Genomic DNA, 24215 nt, shown 5'->3' with positions numbered 1-24215 from the left:
CACAGAAACGTGTCTGTACCTCGGACTAGAGAGTCCCCAAACACAACCGATCTCTTGGAACCCGATGTACCCCACATTGCATGAGAGCCAGTCTCAATACCAGAAACTTGGCTGTTCGTGCTACTTTCTCTTGAGAATCCATCACCTCCTACAATTTCCAAAACAACATACTTGTTTGAAATAGGGATAGGCGCTTATTCACTTATCTGTTTCTGTGCTGTGACCTCTCCCAAACAGGTTCCTCCAAGATTAGTTGTGAATTTCACTGTTTGTTAATTTTCCCACATGCACTCCGATGTCCAGTGATACACGAATTCAAACAGCAATGGTTAAGAGCGAAATTATGAAGGCAAAAAAGGACATGAGATAGCTTTGGCAAATAGGGTTAAGCAAAATCCAAAGGGTTTATACAAATATATTAAGGATAAACGGGTAACTAGGAAGCGAATAGGGCTCCTCAAAGATCAACAAGACGGCCTTTGTGTGGTGCTGCAGGAGATGGGGGAGGGGTGGAGATACTAAACGAGTATTTTGCGTCAATGTTTACTGTGGAGAAGGACATGGCAGATATAGAATGTGGGGAAATAAATGGTGACATCTTGAAAAATATCCACATTATGGAGGAGGAAATGCTGGATGCCTTGAAATGCATAAAGGAGGATAACACACTAGGACCTGATCAGGTGTACCCTAGAAATCTATGGGTAGGCAGGGAAGTAAATGCTGGGCCTCTTGCTGAGATATTTGTACCATCGATAGTCATAGGTGAGGTGCCAGAAGACTGGAGGTTGGCTAATTTTGGTACCATTATTGAAGAAAGGTGGTAAGGACAAGGCAGCGAACTATAGACCGGTGAGCCTGACGTCGGTGGTAGGCAGGTTGTTGAAGGGAATCCTGAGGGACAGGATTTACACGTATTTGGAAAGGCAAGAATTGATTAGGGATAATCAACATGGCTTTGTGCATGGGAAATCATGTCTCAAAAACTTGATTGAGTTTTTTGAAGAAGTAACAAAGAGGATTGATGAGGGCAGAGCGGTAGATGCGATCTAGATGGACTTACGCCAGTAAGGCGTTCAACAAGGTTCCCCATGGGAGACTGATTAGCAAGGTCACATCTCTTGGAGTACAGGGAGAACTAGCCATTAGGATACAGAACTGGATCAAAGGTAGAAGACAGAGCTTGGTGGTGAAGGGTTGATTTTCAGACTGGAAGCCTGTGACCAGTGGAGTTCCAGAAGTTTCGGTGTTGGGTCCACTACTTTTCATCATTTATGATTTGGATATGAACATAGGAGAGAGTTAGTAAGTTTGCAGATGACACCAAAATTGGAGGTGGAGTGGACCGTGAAGAAGGTTACCCTAGATTACAACGGGATCTCGATCAGATGGGCCAATGGACTGAGGAGTGGCAGACAGAGTTTCATTTAGATAAACGCGAGTGCTGCATTTTGGGAAAGCAAATCTTAGCAGGACTTATACACTTAATGGTAAGGTCCTCGGGAGTGCTGCTGAACAAAGAGACCTTGGAGTGCAGGTTCACAGCTCCTTGAAAGTGGAGTTGTAGGTAGATCGGATAGTGAAGAAGGCGTTTGGTATGTTTTCCTTTATTGGTCAGAGTACTGAGTACAGGAGTTGGGAGGTAATGATGTGGTTGTATAGGACATTGGTTAGGCCACTGTTGAAATATTGCATGCAATTCTGGTCTCCTTCACAGAAGGATATTGTGAAACTTGAAAGGGTTCTGAAAAGATTTACAAGGATGTTGCCAGGGTTGGAAGATTTGAGCTATAGGGAGAGGCTGAATAGGCTGGGGCTATTTTCTCTGGAGCATCAGAGGCTGAGGGGTGACCTCATAGAGGTTTATAAAATCATGAGGTGCAAGGATAGGATAAACAGACAAGGTCTTTTCCCAGAGGTGGGTGAGTCCAGATCTAGAGGGCATAGGTTTAGGGTGAGAGGGGAAAGATATAAAAAAGATCTAAGGGGCAACTTTTTCACGCAGAGGGTGGTGCATCCATGGAATGAGTTGCCAGAGGAAGTGGTGGAGGCTGGTACAACTGCAACATTTAACAGGTATCTGGATGGGTATATGAATAGGAAGGGTTTGGAGGGATATGGGCCAAGTGCTGGCAAATGGGACTAGATTAGGTTGGGATATTTGGTTGGCATGGACGAGTTGGACCTAAGGGTCTGCTTCCATGCTGTACATCTCTATGACTCTATTTGAAGCTTAATGCATACAGCTTAGCACATCAGCACACATGCACAATTTTACAATGGCTCCACATTGTGCTTCTGAATCCACAGATTTACATTTCATGAAAAGTTATCACATATGGAACATATTATAACTCTAACCTCTGTCCGTGATCATATCATCAGTCAATCCAAATGTAGTGTGCAGAACATTCCTGAACTTGTTTCGATCCAGTCCAACTGCAATTCGTTGCTCAGGAAAAGTGGCAACAAGCGTACTGAAGACTTTCATTAAACACTGCACCTCATGTCTGTTGACTGCAATATATGGACAGAAAAATGCTTTTTAATTATGATGTGAAATAGTACATAGCTATGTTATTAAAGGTTCTACTGATCTTTAGCAGCAAGATTAGTTAGATTTCTATGTAACTTAATTTACCAACTGAGATTGAATGGAAATTGCTACTTACTCCTCTTTTTTTCAAATACCCATCATAATCAGTACTTCTTGGTTCAGAATTATAGGTGAGGGATAGCCTAAAAGCAGATCTTATTGTGAAGTCTCTCTCATAAAATTTCACAAGTTCTGCTTCATTGATATTACAAATGGAAATGCACCTAAGAATTCTCCATCTCCAGTCACAATGTCATTGGAAAGATGTTACACATAGAAAGTTTGTGTCAGCTATGTGATGAAGTGCATTTAATGTAAGTTATTATCGTTTGGGAACATGGAATTTTAAAAAAGACGCAGATGTGTGGTTTCAGTTATGCGGAGCGAACAGATCTTTTAAGATGTCAGAAAGTCTTTCTGAATAATGAATTTCCAAGAAGGCATGTGACATCTGTAGTTTCAGTTGATGAAACATTTATACTGTTCAGTTTACAGCAGACAGGGAAAAGGTAGATCAGAGGCTACTAGATTAGTTTCAACTTCCGTTCAGAAGAATCAAGTTTTCAGTTTAGAAGGTAACTTTGCCCTAGTAGTTTTAGTTTGTAAATCCTCCATGCTATGACAGTTTGTATGCAAATTTCAGCAGTCTGAGAATAACAATTGATAATAGTTAAGTAATAATTAATAAGTTGAGCTAAGTGATGCTTTTCTGGGTTGAGTATCTGATATTGCTGGAGAAAACACTGAAACTTTATTTTGCTATTTACATAGATCATGTTTTTTCATTGGTGGAGTAAACTTGTTCTTTTGTCAATGAACCTTTGCAGCCTTATGTAAACATGTTCAGTGATCAACCACCATAGTGACAACTGCAAAGAAAAACCAATCCATCAAACTAGTTTGGTTTCATTCTGAAATCTGAATTGTCCAGTTTTACTATTAGCTAGGATGAAACCAAAGCAGGGACTTTTGCAGCATAGGTTTCTTTGAATCTTTGCGGAATTTGCATCGCTTTTAAAACAAAAGTATGTGGAGGTAGTAAACATCTTAAAAAGTACTGAATGTAGTTTATTGGAAGGATTAGCTTTAAAATGCTTTGTATGTATCTAAGAATTTTCTGGGAGTAGAACAGTGGATTATTTGAAATCTGTGATTGAAGCTACACTTGGCGAGATCAAAAGCCTAGAATAATCAAAGAAAGAATAAATAGTAATTCAGAGGATGATTCTGATTTCAATGAGAGATTTGATTTAGCTAGAATTCAACATATAGTGCTTAAATATACAGATGATAAAGTCAGAAAATATTTCATGTTATTTGGAAAGGCAGCTGCAAAGATGAATTTTCCAAAGATGCTTAGACTTTAATGTTAGACCGTTTTGATATGTACAGCTAAAAGATGTATGCCAATTTGTCAGAATTACAATCTGCAGACAATGTAATCTCTTTAAAAAAATTCTAAATGCTTAAGAATTTGTGCCTAAACCTCATCAGACATTTTCAGGATTTACAAGAGAAAGAAAATGGTACAAGATCAGTGGTTTTGATCACTGAAGTGAGAAAAAATGTTGGGGAATGTGAGATAAATCATTATTATGGAAAAATTTCAAAATAATTTTTTTGTAAACATTAAAATTATTAGGCAAACAACAAGAATAAAGATCCAAGGAAAGCAATTCTGGCAGATACCCAAGATATTTCAAACTGAAAGTTACTTGTGTGGAAAAGGTCATAATGGAAATCCACATGGAAATTGGAGGAAGATAAAATTTGCAGAGGGAAAAGATATTAGTTTTAGGAAGCAACTGATGGATGACAAAGCAAAAGAGAAAGGATAGAAACTAAAACAGTTATCAAGAAAATTCTAGTGATAATGAGACTATACATACGAAGCCCAATACTGGGAGTTAAACAAGATGAATTGCAGTTGTAGGAATGCCAATGAAACCCTGGGACAATGTTGCATTCGGAAAGGAAATGGATGTTAAAAACTGCAACTGTAATTCAAAGGGAGTATCCTCTCTTAGAATCTATTAAGGAGGGAGGGATGACACATAACAACAATAGAATTCTTCCTTAATTATTGATGAATTATAAGTAACCTTGGAGGTTCTGAATATTTTAGTTCAGAAAAGAGGTAAACCAATAAAGATATTGAGAGACACTGGAGCAAATCAGTTGCTGATACTAGTTGATGATACAATTTGTCGTCCTCAGAGGTAACTGAAAGAGAAAATGCTAATTGGCATTTATAATTGGTACATTAAGACATTATCTAAAATTGGATTAAAGAGTGACTTAGTAAATGGAGATGTTGTAGTTGAATTAACGTAATTAATCTTACAGAAGAAATTGAATTTACCTCAGCGAGTTACCTGGCTGGTTGAAAAATACTGGTCTCATCAAGGATGCTGGAACAACCAGTAGAAGTAAAACAACTGAGATAATACATGAGGAACATTATGGATTTTTAACATGTTCCTGTGAAGGGCAAGGCTGGCAGATGTAAGGAACGCTGGATGACTAGAAAAATTGAGGCTCTGGTCAAGAAAAAGGTACAGACAGCTGAGATGGAACTAATTCGTTGAACAGTATAAAGGCAGTAGGGGTATACTCAAGAGGAAAATCAGGAGAGCAAAAAAGGGACATGAGATAGCTTTGCCAAATAGGATTAAACAGAAGCCAAAGAGATTCTACAAATACACTAAGGACAAAAGAGTAACTAGGGAGAGAATAGGACCCCTTAAAGATAACAAGGCCACCTATGTGGAACTGCAGGAGATGGGCGGAGATGCTAAACAGCATTTTACATCAGTGCTTATTGTGGAGCAAGATATAGAAACTGCAGAACCTGGAGATATAAATAGTGAAACCTTGGAAGGTATCCATGTTACAGGAGGTGATGCTGGATAAATTAAAATGCATAAACATGGATAAAACCCAGGACCTGATCAGGTCTACTCTACAACTCTGTGGGAATCTAGGGAAGAGAGTGCTGCACCGCTTGCTAAGATATTTGTATCATCGATAGCCACAGGTGAGGTGACAGAATACTGAAGGTTGGCTAACCTTGTACCATTATTTAAGAAAGGTGGTAAGGAACTATAGACTGGTGAGCCTCACATCAGTGGTGGTTAAGTTGTTGGAGGAGGTTCTGAGGGACAGGACTTATATGTATGTGGAAAGGCAAGGACTGATAAGGGATAGTCAACATGGTCTTGTGCACGGGAAATTGTCTCACTAGCTTAAATTGAGTGTTTTGAAGAAGTTATAAAAATGATTGATGAAAGCAGAACAGGGGATGTTGTCTATATGGACTTCAGGAACGCACTCAACAAGGTTCCACATGGTAGACGGCTTAGCCTGGTTCGATCTCATGGAATACAGGGAGAACCAGCTATCTGGGTATAAAATTGGCCTGTAAGTAGGAGACAAAGGGTGGAGGATTGCTTTTTGGACTGAAGGCCTGTGACCAGCGGTGTGCTGCAAGGATCGGTGCTGGTCCAATGCTTTCTGTCATTTACATAAATGATTTGGATGTGAACATAGGAGGTATGGTCAGTAAAATTACAGATGACACGAAAATTGGTGGTGTATTGGACATCCAAAGAAGGAAATTCTCGAGTTTTCTCTTAGCTTTCTAATTCTTACATTAAATCTATGCCCACTGGTTACTGACACTACTAGAACTAGAAAATAATGCCTCCCTATCCACCCTATCTATGCTTATCATAGTCTTGTATGTTTCAATTAGGTCCCCTCTCAACCGTCACTGCTCTGAAGAAATGAATCCCAGCCTATCCAATCTTTCCTTATAGCTTAGACCCTGCAGACCAGGCTGCAACCTCTCGAATGAAACCCATCCTTCCTGTTGTTATGTGGTGGCTAGAACTGCACACAGTACTTCAGTTGTGACCTAATCAGTGCTTTATACAGTTCCAGAATAACTTTCATATAGCAGTATTCCATGCCTCAGCTAATAAAAACGTGAGAATAACCTCCCTGCTCTTAAACTCTAAGTCAAGTGTCCCATATGCCACCTTAGCCACTTTATCCACCTGCCCTGTTACCATAAGCGACAATGCACACCAATGTTCCTCTGATCCTTGGGGCTTGTATTTCCTTGTATTTGTATCATGTATTTCCTTGGAGAAACTGAGGACTGCAGGTGCTGGAAAGTCAGAGTCAAAAAACTTGGCGCTAGAAAAGCACAGCATGCCAGGCAGCATCGAGAAGCAGGAGAGTCGAAAGTTTGGGCATAAGCCCTTTGTGAGGAATGTATTTCCTTGCATTGTTTGTCCTGTCCATGTCCATCACCTCACACTTAATCAGATTGAATTCCACTTGCCACTCATCAGCCAATCTGAGCACCCTGTCTGTATCCTCCTGCAATCTAAGGCTCACTATTTACCATTCCAACAATTTTTGCATTTTTTATTTTGTTGATCAATCCTCCTACATTCAAGTCTAAATCACTTTATATAAACCTCAAACAGCAAGGGCCCCAACATTAACCCCTGTGGGACCACACTGGACACAGACCTCCAATCACAAATCCCTAGAGGAGTATACTTAAGAAAGAAATCAGGAGACCAAAAAGGGGACATGAGATAGCTTTGGTAAATAGAGTTAAAGGAGAATCCAAAGAGATTCCATTAATACATTAAGGGCAAAAGAGTAACTAGTGAGAAAATTGGGCCCATTAAAGATGAACGTGGCTGTCTACCTGTGGATCCACAGAAAATGGGCAAGATACTAAATGAATATTTCGTGTCAGTATTTACAGTGGAGAAGGAAATGGAAGCTAGGAAACTTGGGGAAATAAATAGCAATGTCTTGAAAACAGTTCATATTGCAGAAGATGAGGTGTTGGAGGTTTTAAAATGTATAAAGATAGATAAATCCCCAAGACCTGATCAGGTATTTCCCAGACCTTTGTGGGAAGTTAGGGAAGAGATTGCTAGGCCCCTTGCTGAGATGTCTGTATCATCAATGGCCACAGATGAGGTGCCAGAAGACCAGAGGATGGCTAATGTGACGCCAATACTTAAGAAAGGCTATAAGGAAATGCCAGGGAATTATAGACAGGTGAGTCTTACATCAATGATGAGTCAGTTCTTGGAGGGGATTCTGAGGGACAGGATTTGCATGCATTTGGAAAGGCGAGGTTTGATTAGGGATGGTCAACATGGCTTTGTATGTGGGAAATCGTGTCTCATTAACTTGATTGAGTTTTTTGAAGAGATGACAAAGAAAATTGATGAAGGCAGACTGGTAAATGTTGTCTATATAGACTTCAGCAAAGCGTTCAACAAAGTTCTGCATGGTAGTCTAGTTAGTAAGTCCAGATCACATGCGATTCAGAGGGAGCTCATTTGGATACAAAGTTAGCTTGAAGAAAGGAGACAGAAGATGATGGTAGATGGTTGCTTTTCGGACTGAAGGCCTGTGACCAGCAGCGTGCCACAAGAATCAGTGCTGGGTCCATTGCTCTTCCTCATTTAAATAAATGATCTGGATGTGAATATAGCAGGCATGGTTAGTAAGTTTGCAGAACAACTATGAAAGGTGGTTTAGTGGACAGCGAAGGAGATTACCTCAGAGTACAATAGGACTTTGATCAGCTGGACAAATGGGCTGAGAAGTGGCAAATAGAATTTAACTTAGATAAATGTGAGGTGTTGCATTTGGCAAAGCAAATCAGGTAGGACTTATACAGTTATAGTTGGGCCCTGGAATGTTGCTGAACAGAGGCTTGGGGTGCAGAAGCATAGTTCCTTGAAAATGGAATCACAGGTGGACAGGGTAGCAAAGGAGGTGTTTAGCACATTTGCTTTCATTGGTCAGAACATTGAGTATAGGAGTTGGGACTTCATCTTACAGCTGTACAGAACATTGGTGAGGCCACTTTGAGAATAGTGTGTACAATTCTGGTTGCCCTTCTAGAAGAAGAATGTAGTTAAATGTGCAAAAAAGATTTCCAAGGCTGTTGCTAGGACAAGAGGGTTTAAGTTAAATGGAGAGGGTGAATAGGCTGGGGCTTATGTTCCTGGAGCGTCAGAGCCTGAGTGGTGACCTTATAGAGGTTTATAAAATCATGAGGGATATGGATGGGATGAATAGGAACCATATTTTTCCTTGGGTGGGGGGAGTTTGAAATTAGAGGGTATAATGTGAGACAAGAGATTTAGATTAGATTAGATTAGATTAGATTAGATTACTTACAGTGTGGAAACAGGCCCTTCAGCCCAACAAGTCCACACCGCCCCGCCGAAGCGCAACCCACCCATACCCTTACACTTACCCCTTACCTAACACTATGGGCAATTTAGCATGGCCAATTCACCTAACCTGCACATCTTTGGACTGTGGGAGGAAACCGGAGCACCCGGAGGAAACCCACGCAGACACGGGGAGAACGTGCAAACTCCACACAGTCAAGTCACCTGAGGCGGGAATTGAACCCAGGTCTCTGGCGCTGTGAGGCAGCAGTGCTAACCACTGTGCCACCGTGCCGCCAAAAAGGATATGAGGGGTAACCTTTTCATGCAGGGGGTGGTGCATTTGTGGAACGAGCTGTTGGTGGAAGTGGTGGAAGTGGTGGAGGTGGGTATGATTACAACATTTAAAAGGCATTTGGATAGGTATATGAATAGGAAGGCTTTAGAGAGATATGGGCTAAATGCTAGCAAATGAGACTAGGGCAAATTGGGATGTCTTGCTGGAGCAGATGAGTTGGAGCGAAGGGTCAATTTCTGTGCTGTACAGCTCTAGGACTCTAAGTATACCATATTATCTTATCTACCTACCCTGTTACCTTCAGGGATCTGTGGATGTGTACACTAAGGTCCCTCTGATCTTTAGTGCTTTCCAGGGTCCTACCATTTATAGCCTAATCCCTGAGCTTGGTAGCCCTCCAAGTGGACTATCTCATGCTTTTCTGCATTGAATTCCATTAGTTACTGCTCTACCCAGCTGGCCAGTCCATTGATATCCTCCTGCAGTTTACACCTATTCTTCTCACAATTTATCACCTTACGAATGTTGATGTCATCTCCAAACTTGATACTCATTCCCCAAATCATTAGTCCAAATAATTAATATACACCACAAATTCAAAGGGCCCCAGGACAAAGATCCAATGAAACCCACTGGAAACAGTGTGCAGTCACAGAAACTTCCCACTACCATCACCCTCTGCTTCCTACGTCTCAGCCAATTTTGGATCTAACGCGCCACATTGTTTTGGATCCAATAGGCTCTTATTTTCTTGACTAGTCTGCCAAGAAGAACATAAGAACTAGGAGCAGGAGTAGACTGTCCAGCCCTTCAAACTTGGTCCGCCGTTAATAAGATCATGGTTGATCTTTTCGTTGACTCAGATCCACTTATCCGCGCTCTCACTGAATCCCTTAATTCCTTTATTTTTCAAAAAAAACACCTTAGTTTTAAAAACGTTTACTGAAATAGCGTCACCAGTACTTCACTGGGCAAGGGATTCCATTGATTAACAACCCTCTGGGTGAAGAAGTTCCTTCTCAAAAATTCAGTCCAAATCTGCGCCCTCTAATCTTGAGGCTATGCCCCCTTGTCCTAGCTTCAACTATCAGTGGAAACATCCTCTCTACTTCTACCTTATTTACTCTCTTCATAATTTAAATGCTTTTATAAGATCCCCCCATATTCTTCTGAATTCCAATGAATATAATCCCAATCTACTCAGTCTCTTCTCATAAGATGACCCCCCTCAACTCTGGAATCAAACTAGTGAACCTCCTCAGCACCCCCTCCAGTGTCAGAACATCCTCTCTCAAGTAAGGAGACCAAAACTGCACACAGTACTCCAGGTGTGGCCTCACTAGTACCTTGTACAGCTGCAACATAATCTTTCTGTTTTTAAACTCAATCCCTTCACAATGAAGGACAAAATTCCATTTGCTTTCCTAATTATGTCTTATACCTGCAGACCAACTTTCTGTGATTCCTGCACAAGGACACCCAGATCCCTCTGCACAGTAGCATGCTGCAACGTTTTACCATTCAAGTAATAATCCTTTTTACTGTTATTCCTACCAAAACGGATGAATTCACATTTATTAACATTGCATTCCATCTGCCAGACCTTTAACCACTCACTTAATGCTCCTCTGCAAAGTTTCAGTCTTCTGCACACTTTGCTCTTAGTGTCATCTGTAAACTTTGACAACCTACATGTGGTCCCCAACTCCAAATCATCTATATAAATTGTCAATTGCAGTCCCACCACTTATCCCTGAGGCACACCACTAGTCATTGACAGCCAGCCAGAATAGTACTCCTTTATCCCCACTCTTTGCTTCCTCTACCCATGCTAATACTTTACCCGGAACTGACCCTATCAAAAGACTTGCTGAAGCCCATGCGGACCACACCTAATACATACCCTGATAAACAAAAGAAGATGCTCTTATTTATAGGGACAATGATCCTTTATCTTTCTTTTTGGATGGATCATGTGACAAATATCGAAGAGTTCTGTGTTGGTGTTTAATGTTGCAGCCATACAATCTCAAAATCATTAATGTTTCTGGCAAGAACAAATAGTGGATGCTTTGTCAAAAGCACGTATGAATAAAAACAAATGCCACGGTCAAAATGAAGACGGGTAGAATATGGTTGTTATGAAATCATTCGATGTTTGCTATAAATATATTATTACTGACAACGTTAAGTAAAAATAGCAATAAAAGAATTTCATAGGAAATAGTTTAAGCCACACCTTCCTTTTTTTTCTTCGTGGGGAAAGCTGTACTTAATGTTTTATACATAATGACAAGGGAAATTTGGAATGTTAAAGTGGAGGGGAATGGATGGTTTCAGCTATGGTTCCACCCGCGAGCCCAGACCTGGCAACGCTGCCCGTTCCGTCCAGCTCTGCACCCGCGCTCCAATCTTCACTTACAGCGCTTGGTGAGTTTGCAGAGAGTGTCGGCCAACTGCTGGTACTGCTTCCTGCTCATGTCTAATGGCCGTATCCTGGACATTGTTGCTCCTGTTCGGCCGCCCGACTGATCACCAACTCCGCCACCTTCCCGTCTCTGTTCCTCTGTCACCAACGCCACCGTCTCCTTGGTAACGCCGAGCGACGCGGTCCAATAAGAAACCCGCCAAGGTAGCGGCTGCGTGCGCATCTCCTGCTGACGTCTGGCAAGGCATCAACAACAAAGACTTCCATGCGCTGGCGGAGAGGCTGCATCGGTGCAGTGTCCACGCGCTGACGGAGAGGCTGCATCGGTGCAGTCTCCACTAGCTGGCGGAGAGGCTGCGTCGGTGCAGTCTCCACTCGCTGGTGGAGAGGCTGCATTGGTGCAGTGTCCACACGCTGACAGAGGTTGCACCGGTGCAGTGTTCCATACGCCAATAGGCTGCACCGGTAGTGTCCATGCACTGATAGAGAGGCTGCACCGGTATAGTGTCCACGCACTGGTAGGGAGGCTTCACCGGTACAGTGTCCACGCACTCGCAGAATGGTTGCACTATCCTTTTTGCCAGTGTGGGCACTGCATAAATGCAGCTTCTCCAGCATTGTGCAGACACTGCATTGTATTCATTTTGATGCAGTGCCCACAATGCTAGAGAGGCCGTATTGGGGCAGCACCCACACTGTCAAAAAGGCTGCACTGCTGCAGTGTCCACACGCTGGCAAAGAGGCTGCATTGGTGCAGTGGTCATACTGACAGATAGACTCTGGCAGTGTAGTGCCCACAATGATAGGGAGACTGCACCAGCGCAGTGCCCCTATTGGCTGAAAGGCTGCACAAGTGCAGTGCTAAACTGGCAGAGAAGCAGCACTGGTGCAGTGTCCATTCTGGTGTGGAGGCTGCACCGGAACAGCACCCACACTGGCAGTTTTGCATTGCCAACAGGCTTTGAAGAGTCTTGCAGGCAAAAGTGAGGACTGCAGTTGCTGGAGATCAGAGTCTAGATTAGAGTGGTGCTGAATAAGCACAGCAGGTACAGGAAAATCGATGTTTCGGGCAAAAGCCCTTCATCAGGAATGGATTACTTGCTGCAGGATCTCTAGCCTCAGACTTGTTCTTAAAGACACGGTAATTATATGTCTAATTAGGCTAATTTCTGGTTGATGCTAATCCCAGGATGCTTATTCACCTATGGATTTGGCAATGGTTATGCTGCTGAATGCTAAGGGGGTGGATGAGGGGGATGGTTACATTCTGTCCTGTTGGAGATGATCAATGGTTGGCAGTTGAGTGGTGAAAATGTCTTGACACATCCAGTGAATCCAATGGTGATGGACAACTAAAACTCTGACAGGAGGTGCAGGCTCCACAAATATGCCCATCTTCACAGCACACCCCGACAAAAGATAAGGCTGAAATACTTGCATCTATCTTCAGCGAAGTGGATGATCTATTTTGGTCTCCTGAGATTTTCAACATCACAAATACCAGTCTTCACAAGTTTTCTTCACTCCACTGCAATCAGGAAACTTCTAAAAGGTAACAATATTCTGGCTATTGTACAAAAGACTTGAGCTCCAAAACTATCCATGGACTTAGGTGTGCCAGTATAGCTACTAGCAACTACGTGACAATGTGGAAATTTGCCCAGGCATCTCCCACAGCAGGAAAATCCAATCTGACCAATTACCATGCCGTCGGTCTCTTCTTGATCATCAAAGTGATGGAAGTCGTCATCAACAGTGCTATCAAACAGAACTTGCAAGCGAATAAATGCTTACTAGTATTCAGGGTTCTGCCAAGGCATTCAGCTCCTGGCTTCAGTACAGCCTTTCTCCAAACACTGACAAAGCGATGAATTCTAGAGATGTGGCAAAAATGATTATCCTTGACATCAAAGCTGCATTTGAACAAATGAGGCATTAGGGAACCCTAACAAAACCGCAAGTTAATAGAAGCCAGGGTTGAAGTGGGGTCAGAGTCGAAAATGTATTGCTGGAAAAGCACAGCAGGTCAGGCAGCATCCAAAGAGCAGGAGAATCAACGTTTTGGACATAAGCCCTTCATCAGGAATGAGGCTTGAGGGTTGGGGCTTAGAGGTAAATGGATGGGGGTTGGGTTTGGGGGAAGGTAGCTGAGAAAGCGATAGGTGGATGAAGGTGAGGGAGAAGGTGATAGGTCAGAGTGGGAAGTGACGGACAGATCCGGAGGGCGGTGCCGAGTTGAAGGCTTGGGACTGGGATAATGTGGGGGGAGGAGAAAGGAGGAAGCTGTTGAAATCGACATTTATCCCATGTGGTTGCAGGGTGCCAAGGCAGAATATAAGGCGTTCCTCCTCCAGGCGTCAGGTGGTAACGGTTTGGCGGTGGAGGAAGCCCAGGACTTGCATGTCCTCGACGGAGTGGGAGGGGGAGTTGAAGTGTTCAACCACACGGTGGTGGGGTTGGTGGGTGCAGGTTTCCCAGAGATGTTCTCAGAAATGATCTGCAAGAAGGCATCCTGTCTCCCCGATGTTGAGGAGACCACACCAGGTGCAATGGATACAGTAGATGACATTGGTAGAGGTACAGGTATATTTCTGATGGATGTGGAGGGATCCATAAGACCATAAGACATAGGAGTGGAAGTAAGGCCATTCGGCCCATCCCTTGGGGCCTTGGATGGAGGTGAGGGGAGTGGTGTGGGTGCAGGCTTTGCACTTCCTGCAGTGGCTTGGAAAGGTGCCAGGAGTGCAGTGTGGGCTAGTGTGGGAGGGGGGTTGGACCTGATGAGGGAGTTGCTGAGGGAATGGTCTTTTCAGAACGCTGATAGGGTCAGATTAGTAAGGATTCTCTATTGATTGAAATCATACAAAGCACTAATAAAGATGATTGTTGCAAGTTAATTGCCGCAGTCCAAGGGCATTACTGTAGGACTTCTTCAGGGTAGTGTCTCAAACTCAGCTATCTTCAGCTTTTCATCAATAATATTCCCTCCATCATAATGTCTGAAGTGAGGATGTTCACTGATGATTGCACAGTGTTCAGTGTTATTTTACAGCAGCACCTCTGATGCTGCAGCAATCTGTGGCCATGTGTAGCAAGATCTGGATAGCATTGAAGCTGAGAATTAATGAGTGGCAAGTAAAGTACCAAACAACGATCACTTCTAACCATCAGCCTTGACATTAAATGGTATTACTATCACTGAATCCCCTACTATCAACATTCTGGGTTTTATCATTAACCAGCCATAGAAATACTGTGATTGTAACAGCAGGTCAGCAGCCAGGAATCCTGTGGCAAGTAACTAACTTTGTGACTTTCCAATGCCCATCCACCATCCACAACAGAATATTCTCCATTTGCTTGGAAGGATCCTGGAGCTGCTAAAATGGAACCCTGACCCAACATTCACTACTATCAATACCAATGTTCAGTAGAAGCAGTTTATAACATGCAAAAGATGTTCATCGCTGATGTTCCTCTGACAATACCTTCCAAATCCATGAACTCTATCACCTAAAAGGATAAGTGCAGCATTTAGATTCCTGGGAATCTACCACTTGAAAGTTACCCCTTCAAGCCACACTCCATCCTGACTTGAAACCATGTCACAGAGCTTTCATCATCACTGGGTCAAAATCCTGGAGAACCTTTCCTGACAGCACTATAAGACCATAAGATATAGGAGTGGAAGCAAGGCCATTCGGCCCATTGAGTCCACTCCACCATTTAAGCACGGCCAAGGGCGGTTCAATTCCACTTACCCACACTCTCCCCGTATATCTGATAGCTTTGGTATGTTTACAGTGTTCTCCACCATGAAGACTGATGCAAAATATTGACTTAAATTGTATGCCCAGTCCTTGTTCCGTGTTATCAATTCCCCAATTACATTATTAAGATTTCTACTTCAGCTATTCTCCTGTGGAAACCCTTGCTGTTTTTATATTTTCTGCCATTTACTTTCAGAATCATTATTCTCCCTCTTTATTACCTTTTTAGCTATCTGCTGCTGTTTTGTCAACAATTCTTAATCATCTGGCCAATGCTAGTTTTCATCACTTTTTATGTGTTAATTTTTATTGGATACTCTCACTTTTTTTATTCACTCGTGGGATGTGGACATTGCTGACTGACCAGCATTTATTGCTTGTGGTAGTGAGCTGCTGCCTACAACTGCATTCTAAAGGTTGATTCACAATACCCTCAGGGAGCGAATTCCAGAATCTTGACACTGAAGAAATGGCGACATATTTCCAAGTCAAGATGGTGAGTGCCTTGGAGGGGAACTTGCAGCTGGTGGTGTTCCTACATACCTGCTGCCCTTGTCCTTCTAGATACAAGTGGTTATGGTTTTGGAAGTTATTGCCAATTCTTAACTGCTTCTGTTAACCATGGATGTTTCAGCCTTCTCAGTGAGTCCTTCTTTTTGACTAGAACAAACTTTTGCTAAGCTTTACGAAATGCCTGCTTAATTGTCTGCCACTGTTCAACTACTGGCTATTCCCTTTGTCTACTTTCCCAGCCTGCTCAGACAATTTTTTCTTCATTCCTCTGTAATTGCCCTTATTTAAATGAATGAAGCTGATTTGAGATCCAAGTTGCTTTCCTTCAAACTGAATTACAAACTTTACCATGTTGTGGCAGATCAGAATCAACCAGATGATCCTTACCTCTGAGATCTCTGATTAATCTGACTTCATTACACATTACTGGATTTAAAATAGCCTTTTCCTGGGTAGGTTCTGCGACTGCTCTAAGAAACAATTCCTAATGCACTTGACAATACATTTTCCATATTACCCTTGATTTGTTTCTTTCTCCTTCCCTATTCAGAAGTGCTATTACACACAACTGAGCAACCATCACACCACCAAAATTACTGTGACTTTCTTTTTGCTTTTATTTTAAACTAGTAACCATCACCAGTAAAACACCCATATAGCCAATTGAATATTTACAAGCAAAGCCCATTATGCACAAATCAAGCCATCAAAAGTGAAAGGGGTTAGGGAGAGTGGGAAGGGTAACAAATTGAAATTGATTTGGATGGGGAAATAAGCACAGTATCCCCCATGGTGCCCACCTCTGTCTCAGGGTATTGAGAGGATTGATGGACAACCGTGTGCTCATTCTCCATGGAGACCCGAGCATGAAGATAACTGTTGAAGACGGCCAAATAGTTGACAGACCACCTGGTTTGTTCAATAAATATGCAGATTAAAATTACCTGAGTCGAGGATTTTAGGTGTAAAAGTGGAGAAGGACCCTATTTCTCTCCTTTTGGGCCTGCCCATTGTATTTCCTGCAGATGCGCATAAGAAAAAACTTTTCAATATTTTCCAGCACTTGCCCCATAGTCTTGTATGCCTTGGTATCACAAGTGCATGTCAAAGTAATTTCCTAAATGTTAGATGGATGTAAACTTTTCAATATTTTCCAGCACTTGCCCCATAGTCTTGTATGCCTTGGTATCACAAGTGCATGTCAAAGTAATTTCCTAAATGTTAGATGGATGTAGCTACCTGGCAAAGGAGCCATGCTCCGAAAAATTGCACTTCCAAATAAACCTGTTGGACTATAACGTGGTGTTGTGTGATTTCTAACTTGACCACCCCAGTCTAACACCGGCACCTCTACATTGTGTCCAGTGGAGGCATCATGGTAGAGGTGGTGCAAATGGATGTAGATGCTGGTGGGATGGAAAGTGAGAATGAGATGGACCATATGGGTGTTGTGGGAGGGAAGAAAAAGAGTGAGGGCAAAACTATGGGAAATGGTCGGAAGCAGTTGATGGTCCTGTCAACCATGGTAGCAGAATCACCGCTGAGGAAAAAGATGGACATTTGAGGCCCCCCTGCAGAAGGTGTCATCATAGAACATATGCAATGGAGATGGAGAAACTGAGAGAATGGAATAGAGTTTTTCCAGCAAGCAGGGTGTGAGGCTGTGTAGTCCAGGTAACTGGGGGAATTGGTGGGTTTGTAATGGATAATGGTGGCCAGCCTATCCCAGAAATGGAAACAGAGGCATCGAGGAAAAGAAGGGAGGAGTCAGAGATGGACCAATGTGAAGGGAGAGCAGGGTGGAAATTGGAAGCAAAATTGATATTTTTTTCCAATTCCTAAGGAGAAGAGGAAGCAACAATGACGATGTAATGAATGTACTGGAGAAAGTTTTGGAGATGGATCCGAGTAGGACTGGAACAATAATGTTCCACAAACTTCACAAAATGACAGGCACAACTGAGATCCATGTGAGTACCCTTAGCCATATCTTTGATTTAAAGAAAGTGAGAGGAGTTGAAGAAGTTGTTCAAAGTGAGGATAAGCTTAGCCAGGCGGAGGAGGGCGGTAGTGTATGGAGGTGGTTCAGGCCTTAGAGAGCCCTGAGACCACTCTGTTGGTTGATAGACCTGTAAAGGGATTGTACATCCATGGTAAAGGAGGTGGTTAGTGCCTGCTAACTGCAAATTTGGAAATTGACATAAAGCATCAGAAGAATCACAGATGTAGAGTCAGAGATTCAGAGAGATGTACAGCATGGAAACAGACCCTTTGGTCCAACTCGTCCATGCCAACCAGATATCCTAAATTAATCAAGTTCTATTTGCCAGCACTTGGCCCATATCCCTCAAAACCTATCCAGATGCCTTTCAAATGCTGTAATTGTACCAACCTCCACTAGTTCCTCTGGCAGCTCATTCCATATATGCATCATCCTCTGTGTGAAAAAGTTGCCCCTTAGGTCCCTTTTATATCTTTCCCCTCTCACCTTAACCCCATGCCCTCTAGTTCTGGACTCCCCTACTCCAGGGAAAAGACCATGTCTATTTATCCTATCATGCACCTCATAATTTTAAAAATCTCTATAAGGTCACCCTCAGCCTTCGACACTCCAGGGAAAACAGCCCCAGCCTATTCAACCTCTCCCTATAGCTCACATCCTCCAACTCTGGCAACATCCTAGTAAATATTTTCTGAACCCTTTCAAGTTTCACAACATCCTTCCGAGAAGAAGGAGACCAGAACTGCATGCAATATTCCAAAAGTGGCCTAACCAATGTCCTCCAACAATTTGGCCACCACTGATGTCAGGCTCACCAGTCTATAGTTCCCTGGCTTTTCCTTTCCACCTTTCTTAAATAATGGCACTACATTAGCCAACCTCCAGTCTTCTAGCACCTCGCCTGTGACTATCGATGATAAGAATATCTCAACAAGAGGCCCAGCAATCACTTCCCTAGCTTCCCACAGAGTTCTAGGATACAGCTGCAACATAACCTCCCAACTCCTATACCCAATGCTTTGACCAATAAAGGAAAGCATACCAAACACCTTCTTCACTATCCTATCTACCTGCGACTCTACATTGAAGGAGCTTTGAACCTGCACTCCAAGGTCTCTTTGTTCAGCAACATTGCCCAGGACCTTACCATTAAGTTTATAAGTCCTGCTAAGATTTGTCTTTTCAAAACACAGCACCTCGCATTTATCTAAATTAAACTCCTGTTGTATTGTGACATAATCTTTGCTGTCCACTACACTTCAAATTTTGGTTCATCTGCAAACTTCCTAACTGTAGTTCCTATGTTCACATCCAAGTCATTTATATAAATGGCAAAAAGTCTGGTCACAGGCCTCCAGTCTGAAATGCAGCCATCCACCACCACCCTCTGTCTTCTACCTTTGAGCCAATTCTGTATCCAAATGACTAGTTCTCCCTGTATTCCATGAGATCTAAGCTGGCTAACCAGTCTCCCATGAGGAACCTTTGTGTAAGCCTTACTGAAGTCCATATAGATCACGTCCACCGCTCTGCACTCATGAATCCTCTTTGTTACTTCTTCAAAAAACTCAATCAAGTTAGTGGGACATGATTTCCCACACAGAGAGCCATGCTGACTATCCCCAATCAGTCCTTACCTTTCCAAATACATGTAAACCCTATCCCTCAGGATTCCCTCCAACAACATGGCCCCACCACCGATGTCAGGCTCACCAGTCTATAGTTCCCTGGCTTGTCCTTATCACCTTTCTTAAATAGTGGCACCATGTTAGCTAACCTCCAGTCTTCTCGCACCTCACCTGTAACTATTGATGATACGAATATCTCAGCAAGCGGCCCAGCAATCACTTCCCTAGCTTCCCACAGAGTTCTAGGGTACACTTGATCAGGTCCTGGGGATTTATCCACTTCTTTGTGTTTCAAGACATCCAGCACTTTCCCCTCTGTAATATGGACATTTTTCAAGATGTTACCATCTTTTTCCCCACATTCTATATTTTCCATGTCCTTCTCCACAGTAAACATTGATGCAAAATACTCGTTTGGTATCTCCCCCATCTTGTGTCTCCACTTGACAAGGGGAGAAAACATTGAATCAAGGTAGGTAGAGCTAAGTTCTGAGGGGCAGGAACAGGCAGAAACAATGGGTCTGACTTCGTCGTTCTGTTTGTGGATCTTGTGAAGAAAGTAGAAGCAGGCTGTACGATGTAGGGGCACTATGAGCTTGGAGGCTGTATTGGGGAGATGCCCAGATAAAATGAGATTAGTAGCTGTTGTGGACACAATAGCCTGATATTTGTGGTGGGTCATGGACCATGGGGAGCTAGGAGAGGTGTCCATGAGCTGGCACTTAGCCTCTACAATATAAAGGTCAATACACCAGACAACAACAGCACCACCCTTGTTGGCAGATTTGAGTACAAAGTTAGGGTTGGATCTGGGAGCAAGGAGTGCAGTCAGCTCAGAGGCAGATGGGTTCAAATGGATGGGTGATGGGCAGAGAAATGAAGGCAATGGATGTCACATCGATAGTTCTCAATAAACCATTCAAATGCAGGTAACAGGGAGGGCTCCAGGTGGAGAGAGTGCGTTGGAGACATGTGAAGGGATCTGTGGGTGGAGAGAGGAGCCTTGAGCCAGAAGGCTCGCTCACAGACACCCCGCCACCACATTAGGCAACACCACCAGTGAGCCCCTGGACAAAACACCGGCGGCACGGCCCGTTCTCCACCCACGTTTTTAAACACATAAATAGAAAGTGGGCCACGCCCCTTGCACTTCAAAGACCGTAGTTAAGATAGAAGTACATTGCCACTGTATCCAGGGTAATTAGGGATTGCAATAAATGCTGTTCAAACCAGTGACCCCACATCTCATGAATGAACTTAAAGAAAAGCTTCTTGGCCAACCTAATCCCTTGCATTTCAACTGCTTGGTTTGTCCATGTAAACTAGAAGGAGTTTTTCCTAAAGGGGAAAAAAAACTTGCCATTATTGATTGTGTCACTGTGACATTTAGAAGGTCTAAACTGGAAAGCAGATTGCCCAGTTTTGATGCTATAATAGAAAGATTGGCATAGGAATGCACCATTCAGCCCATTGATCTCAAGTTAAATGAGATCTTAATTGTTTTGTATTTTTACTCCATCTACCCACTTTGGTTCAGTAATATTTAATAACCTTTTACCTAAAATAGACTCAACACTTTTTTTAAGGGTAGATAGTGCAGTCTTCCACTACTGTGTATAAAAAGGTTCTGATATCAGTGATGCACAGTCTAATTCTAATTTGTCCTATGTAGTGTTTTGTGCAGTCCTTGCATGGGATTTTGTACGCTACGTTGGTTTTGCTCATGCTGGGTATTGGGTCCTTTGTTTGACGTGTATTTAATTATTTACGTTTGTCTGATTGTATTTGAACAGGTGTTCCTTCCTCCACTATGAATTTGGATGAAAAACTTGCAGATAATTTCGTGGACAGGCAGTGGTTTATCACGGCAAACATTTACGCTTTTGGCCAATTTGAAATGATCAAAATTGGGCGTAAACACCATTCTAATTCCTGCAAAATCAAGACTTTAGAATACAAATTGAAGAAATCAATGTTGATTTTCAGCAAGACTAGGCTGCAGCTGGATGAATTGTTGTTAATTTTAACCCATCATTACATGAAGGACTTAATTGCAGCATAAATGCACTCCATATAATCATGGTTACTTAAATGAAGAAGGATTTGAGAAAGTTTTTCAGTTAAGCTGAGAATTTAGAAAGATGATAATGTGACCTGATAACAATCTTTGAGGATTAAAATACGTTATGTTAAGATAAATTGTGTGAGATTGCTTTTGCCAAGTGATGTGAGGACAAAAAATTTAAGATAAGCAGAAATAGAATCAAAGAGTTCTTTATATTCTCAAAAAAAACTTTACCAAATGGAAATCTCAATCACAATGTTGCTTAACAGAATCCACAGGTGGAAAATCCCTCCGAGTTGCTCCTGCTGCACTGCTGTAACTTATTGGAGAATTGGAGCTTGTGGTTAACGATAAAGTAAAGGTTCTCACTACTGACCTTGAAGCAAGTCTAAGTGAGAATTGTAGTGATCCCTCTGGTGAGATTTTCACTTCTAAACTTCTGCAGTTGAATTGCAATTGATTGCGGCATTCTTAGTTGGGCATTTCCAGTATGGCGCAGCAGCCACTAGGCGGTGAAAGTAACTTACCCTATTAAAAGGCTTTCCCAGCCTCCCAAGTTGGAAAGAAACAAACACTCAAATAAAACAACCTTTAACGTTCCTTCTAGAGATCATGTTAAAGACTGGAATGTTCGGGGTGAAGATAGAAGCTAAAATATTCAGAACTATTGAAAGTTAGCTTTTAAAAAAATGTTAATCATTTCACAGTACTGATCAACTCTGTTTTTCTGCAATAATGCTGTCCATCACATTTGAGTCATAGAGCTGTAAAGCATAGAAAATAAACAGTTCCTTCAGTCCAACTCGTCCATGCTGACCAGATATCCGAAATTAATTTAGTCCCATTAGCTAGCATTAAGCCTGTATCCCTCTAAACCTCTCATATTCATATATCTATTCAGATGCCTTTTAAATGTTGTCACTGTACCAGCCTCCACCACTTCCTCTGGCAACTTATTCTACACACACATCAAACCTCTGCATGAAAAAGTTGCCCGTTAGGTCCTTTTTAAAATTTTCCCCTCTCACTTTAAACCTATACCCTCTCGTTATGGACTCCCCCACCCTGGAGAAAGGATGTTGACGATTCACCCTATCCATGCCCCTCATGATTTTGTAAGTCTTTATAAGGTCAGCCCTCAGCCTCCAACTCTTCATGGAAAACAACCCAAGCTATTCAGCCTCTCCCTATATCTCAACCTCTGCAATCCTGGCAACATGCTTGTAAATCTTTTCTGAAACCTTTTAAGTTTCACAACATTCTTCCTATAACAGGGAGACCAGAATTGCCTGCAGTATTCCAAAAGTGGCGTAACCAATGTCCTGTACAGCCACAACATGAACCCCCCACGCCCCCACTACTCCTATACTCAATGCACTGACCAATAAAGGCAAGCATAGCAAATGCTTTCTTCACCACCCTGTCAACATGGACTCCACCTTGAAGGAACTATGAACTGGCACTCCAAGGACTCTTCGTTCCACAACACTTCCCAGGACCCTACCATTAAGTCCTTTTTGGGATGGCGTAGATTAGTTATGGAACATATCTCCCTAGCCTTCCTTACAAGTATGGTGCACCAGAAAATGGAACTTTTAAATTGGACATGGTGGCCCTTTTTGAACTATATGGACGCAGACTTGTCGGGCCCCTGAGAGGATGAATCCCAAATAAATATGGGTATGTTAACTAACGCTCCTGGTGATGGGGAGCTTAGGTGGGGTGCGCTGAGTGCTGTATTTTAACTTAGTTCAATCTAATTTACTGTAGATCAATTATTAATTGAACTGTAGTATGGGTAGATACTTGTTCTCTCATTTGTTTGTGAAATAGAGTGGTAGTTTGTTTATTATAATTATACTATAAGATTGTTATATTTTGTAGTAAATTCATAATTTTGTAAAAAATTCAAAATCCTTTTCAATGAAAAAATTTTTAAAAGTGTATAGGTCCTGCCCTGATTTACCTTTCCAAAATGCAGCACTTCACATTTATCTAAATTGGACTCCATCTGCCACTCCTTGGCCCATTGGCCCATCTGATCAAGGTGCCATTGTACTCTGAGATAATCTTCTTTGTTGTTCCACTACACCACCAAATTTGGTGTCATCTGCAAACTTACTAACCATATCTCCATTATTCACATCCGAATTCCATCCACATTACTGTTCAAAATCCAGTTACACCTATTTAAATAAGATCTAAGTTTTTTTGTGGGGTTTCAAATGGCAGAACGGGAATAGAAAGTTGAAATTTGCTCTGACTTCAACTCTTGCCAGCTCTAGGGGAGAAGGGGGTTGCTGTGATAACAATACATAGTCAATTTCAGAATGTTAATGACAGGAGTGAGCATTGATACTTAATTATCAATCCTCACTCCTACAAAATCCAACCAAGGTTCTGCTGCACAAAGTTACAATCTGGGAACAGAATCAGCTCCGAGATAACTTTATGGTCCATGTTTCTTTAATAGTTGATTTAAAATGCTGGGACGTTAAAAAAGATAGTGAGAAAACATGACTTTAAATGGACCCATGAAGAAAAACATTTGTGGAGATGGTGGTAGAGGTTTCTGTGCTGTTACCCTGATCCTATGTCATCTCTTTGAATGGTTTTAATCTCACATTGGTGACTTAATAATGCAATAATTTATGTACACTGTGAATGAGTCAGAATAGAACTGGAACAATGAAA

At 42.2% G+C, this 24215-nt stretch overlaps 1 protein-coding gene across 2 annotated transcripts in view; it reads right to left on the bottom strand.

The window, feature by feature from the left end:
- clxn (calaxin) overlaps window positions 1–11710 on the bottom strand; it is a 32622-nt gene extending 20912 nt beyond the window's left edge. For both annotated transcript variants that reach the window (XM_072575272.1, XM_072575273.1), the window contains exons 1-2: window positions 11538–11710; window positions 2362–2517 (exon numbers count right to left, since the gene is read on the bottom strand). In XM_072575272.1, coding sequence (XP_072431373.1) covers window positions 2362–2517; window positions 11538–11619 — 238 coding nt within the window. In that variant the 5' untranslated portion in view covers window positions 11620–11710. The remainder of the gene's footprint in view (window positions 1–2361; window positions 2518–11537) is intronic.
- Window positions 11711–24215: the final 12505 nt, after the last annotated feature.

This window comes from Chiloscyllium punctatum, chromosome 8, assembly GCF_047496795.1.
Source record: "Chiloscyllium punctatum isolate Juve2018m chromosome 8, sChiPun1.3, whole genome shotgun sequence".
Taxonomy (NCBI): Eukaryota; Metazoa; Chordata; class Chondrichthyes; order Orectolobiformes; family Hemiscylliidae; genus Chiloscyllium; species Chiloscyllium punctatum.
Note: the sequence above shows the minus strand (reverse complement) of the source record. Positions and strands in the feature narration are given on the sequence as shown.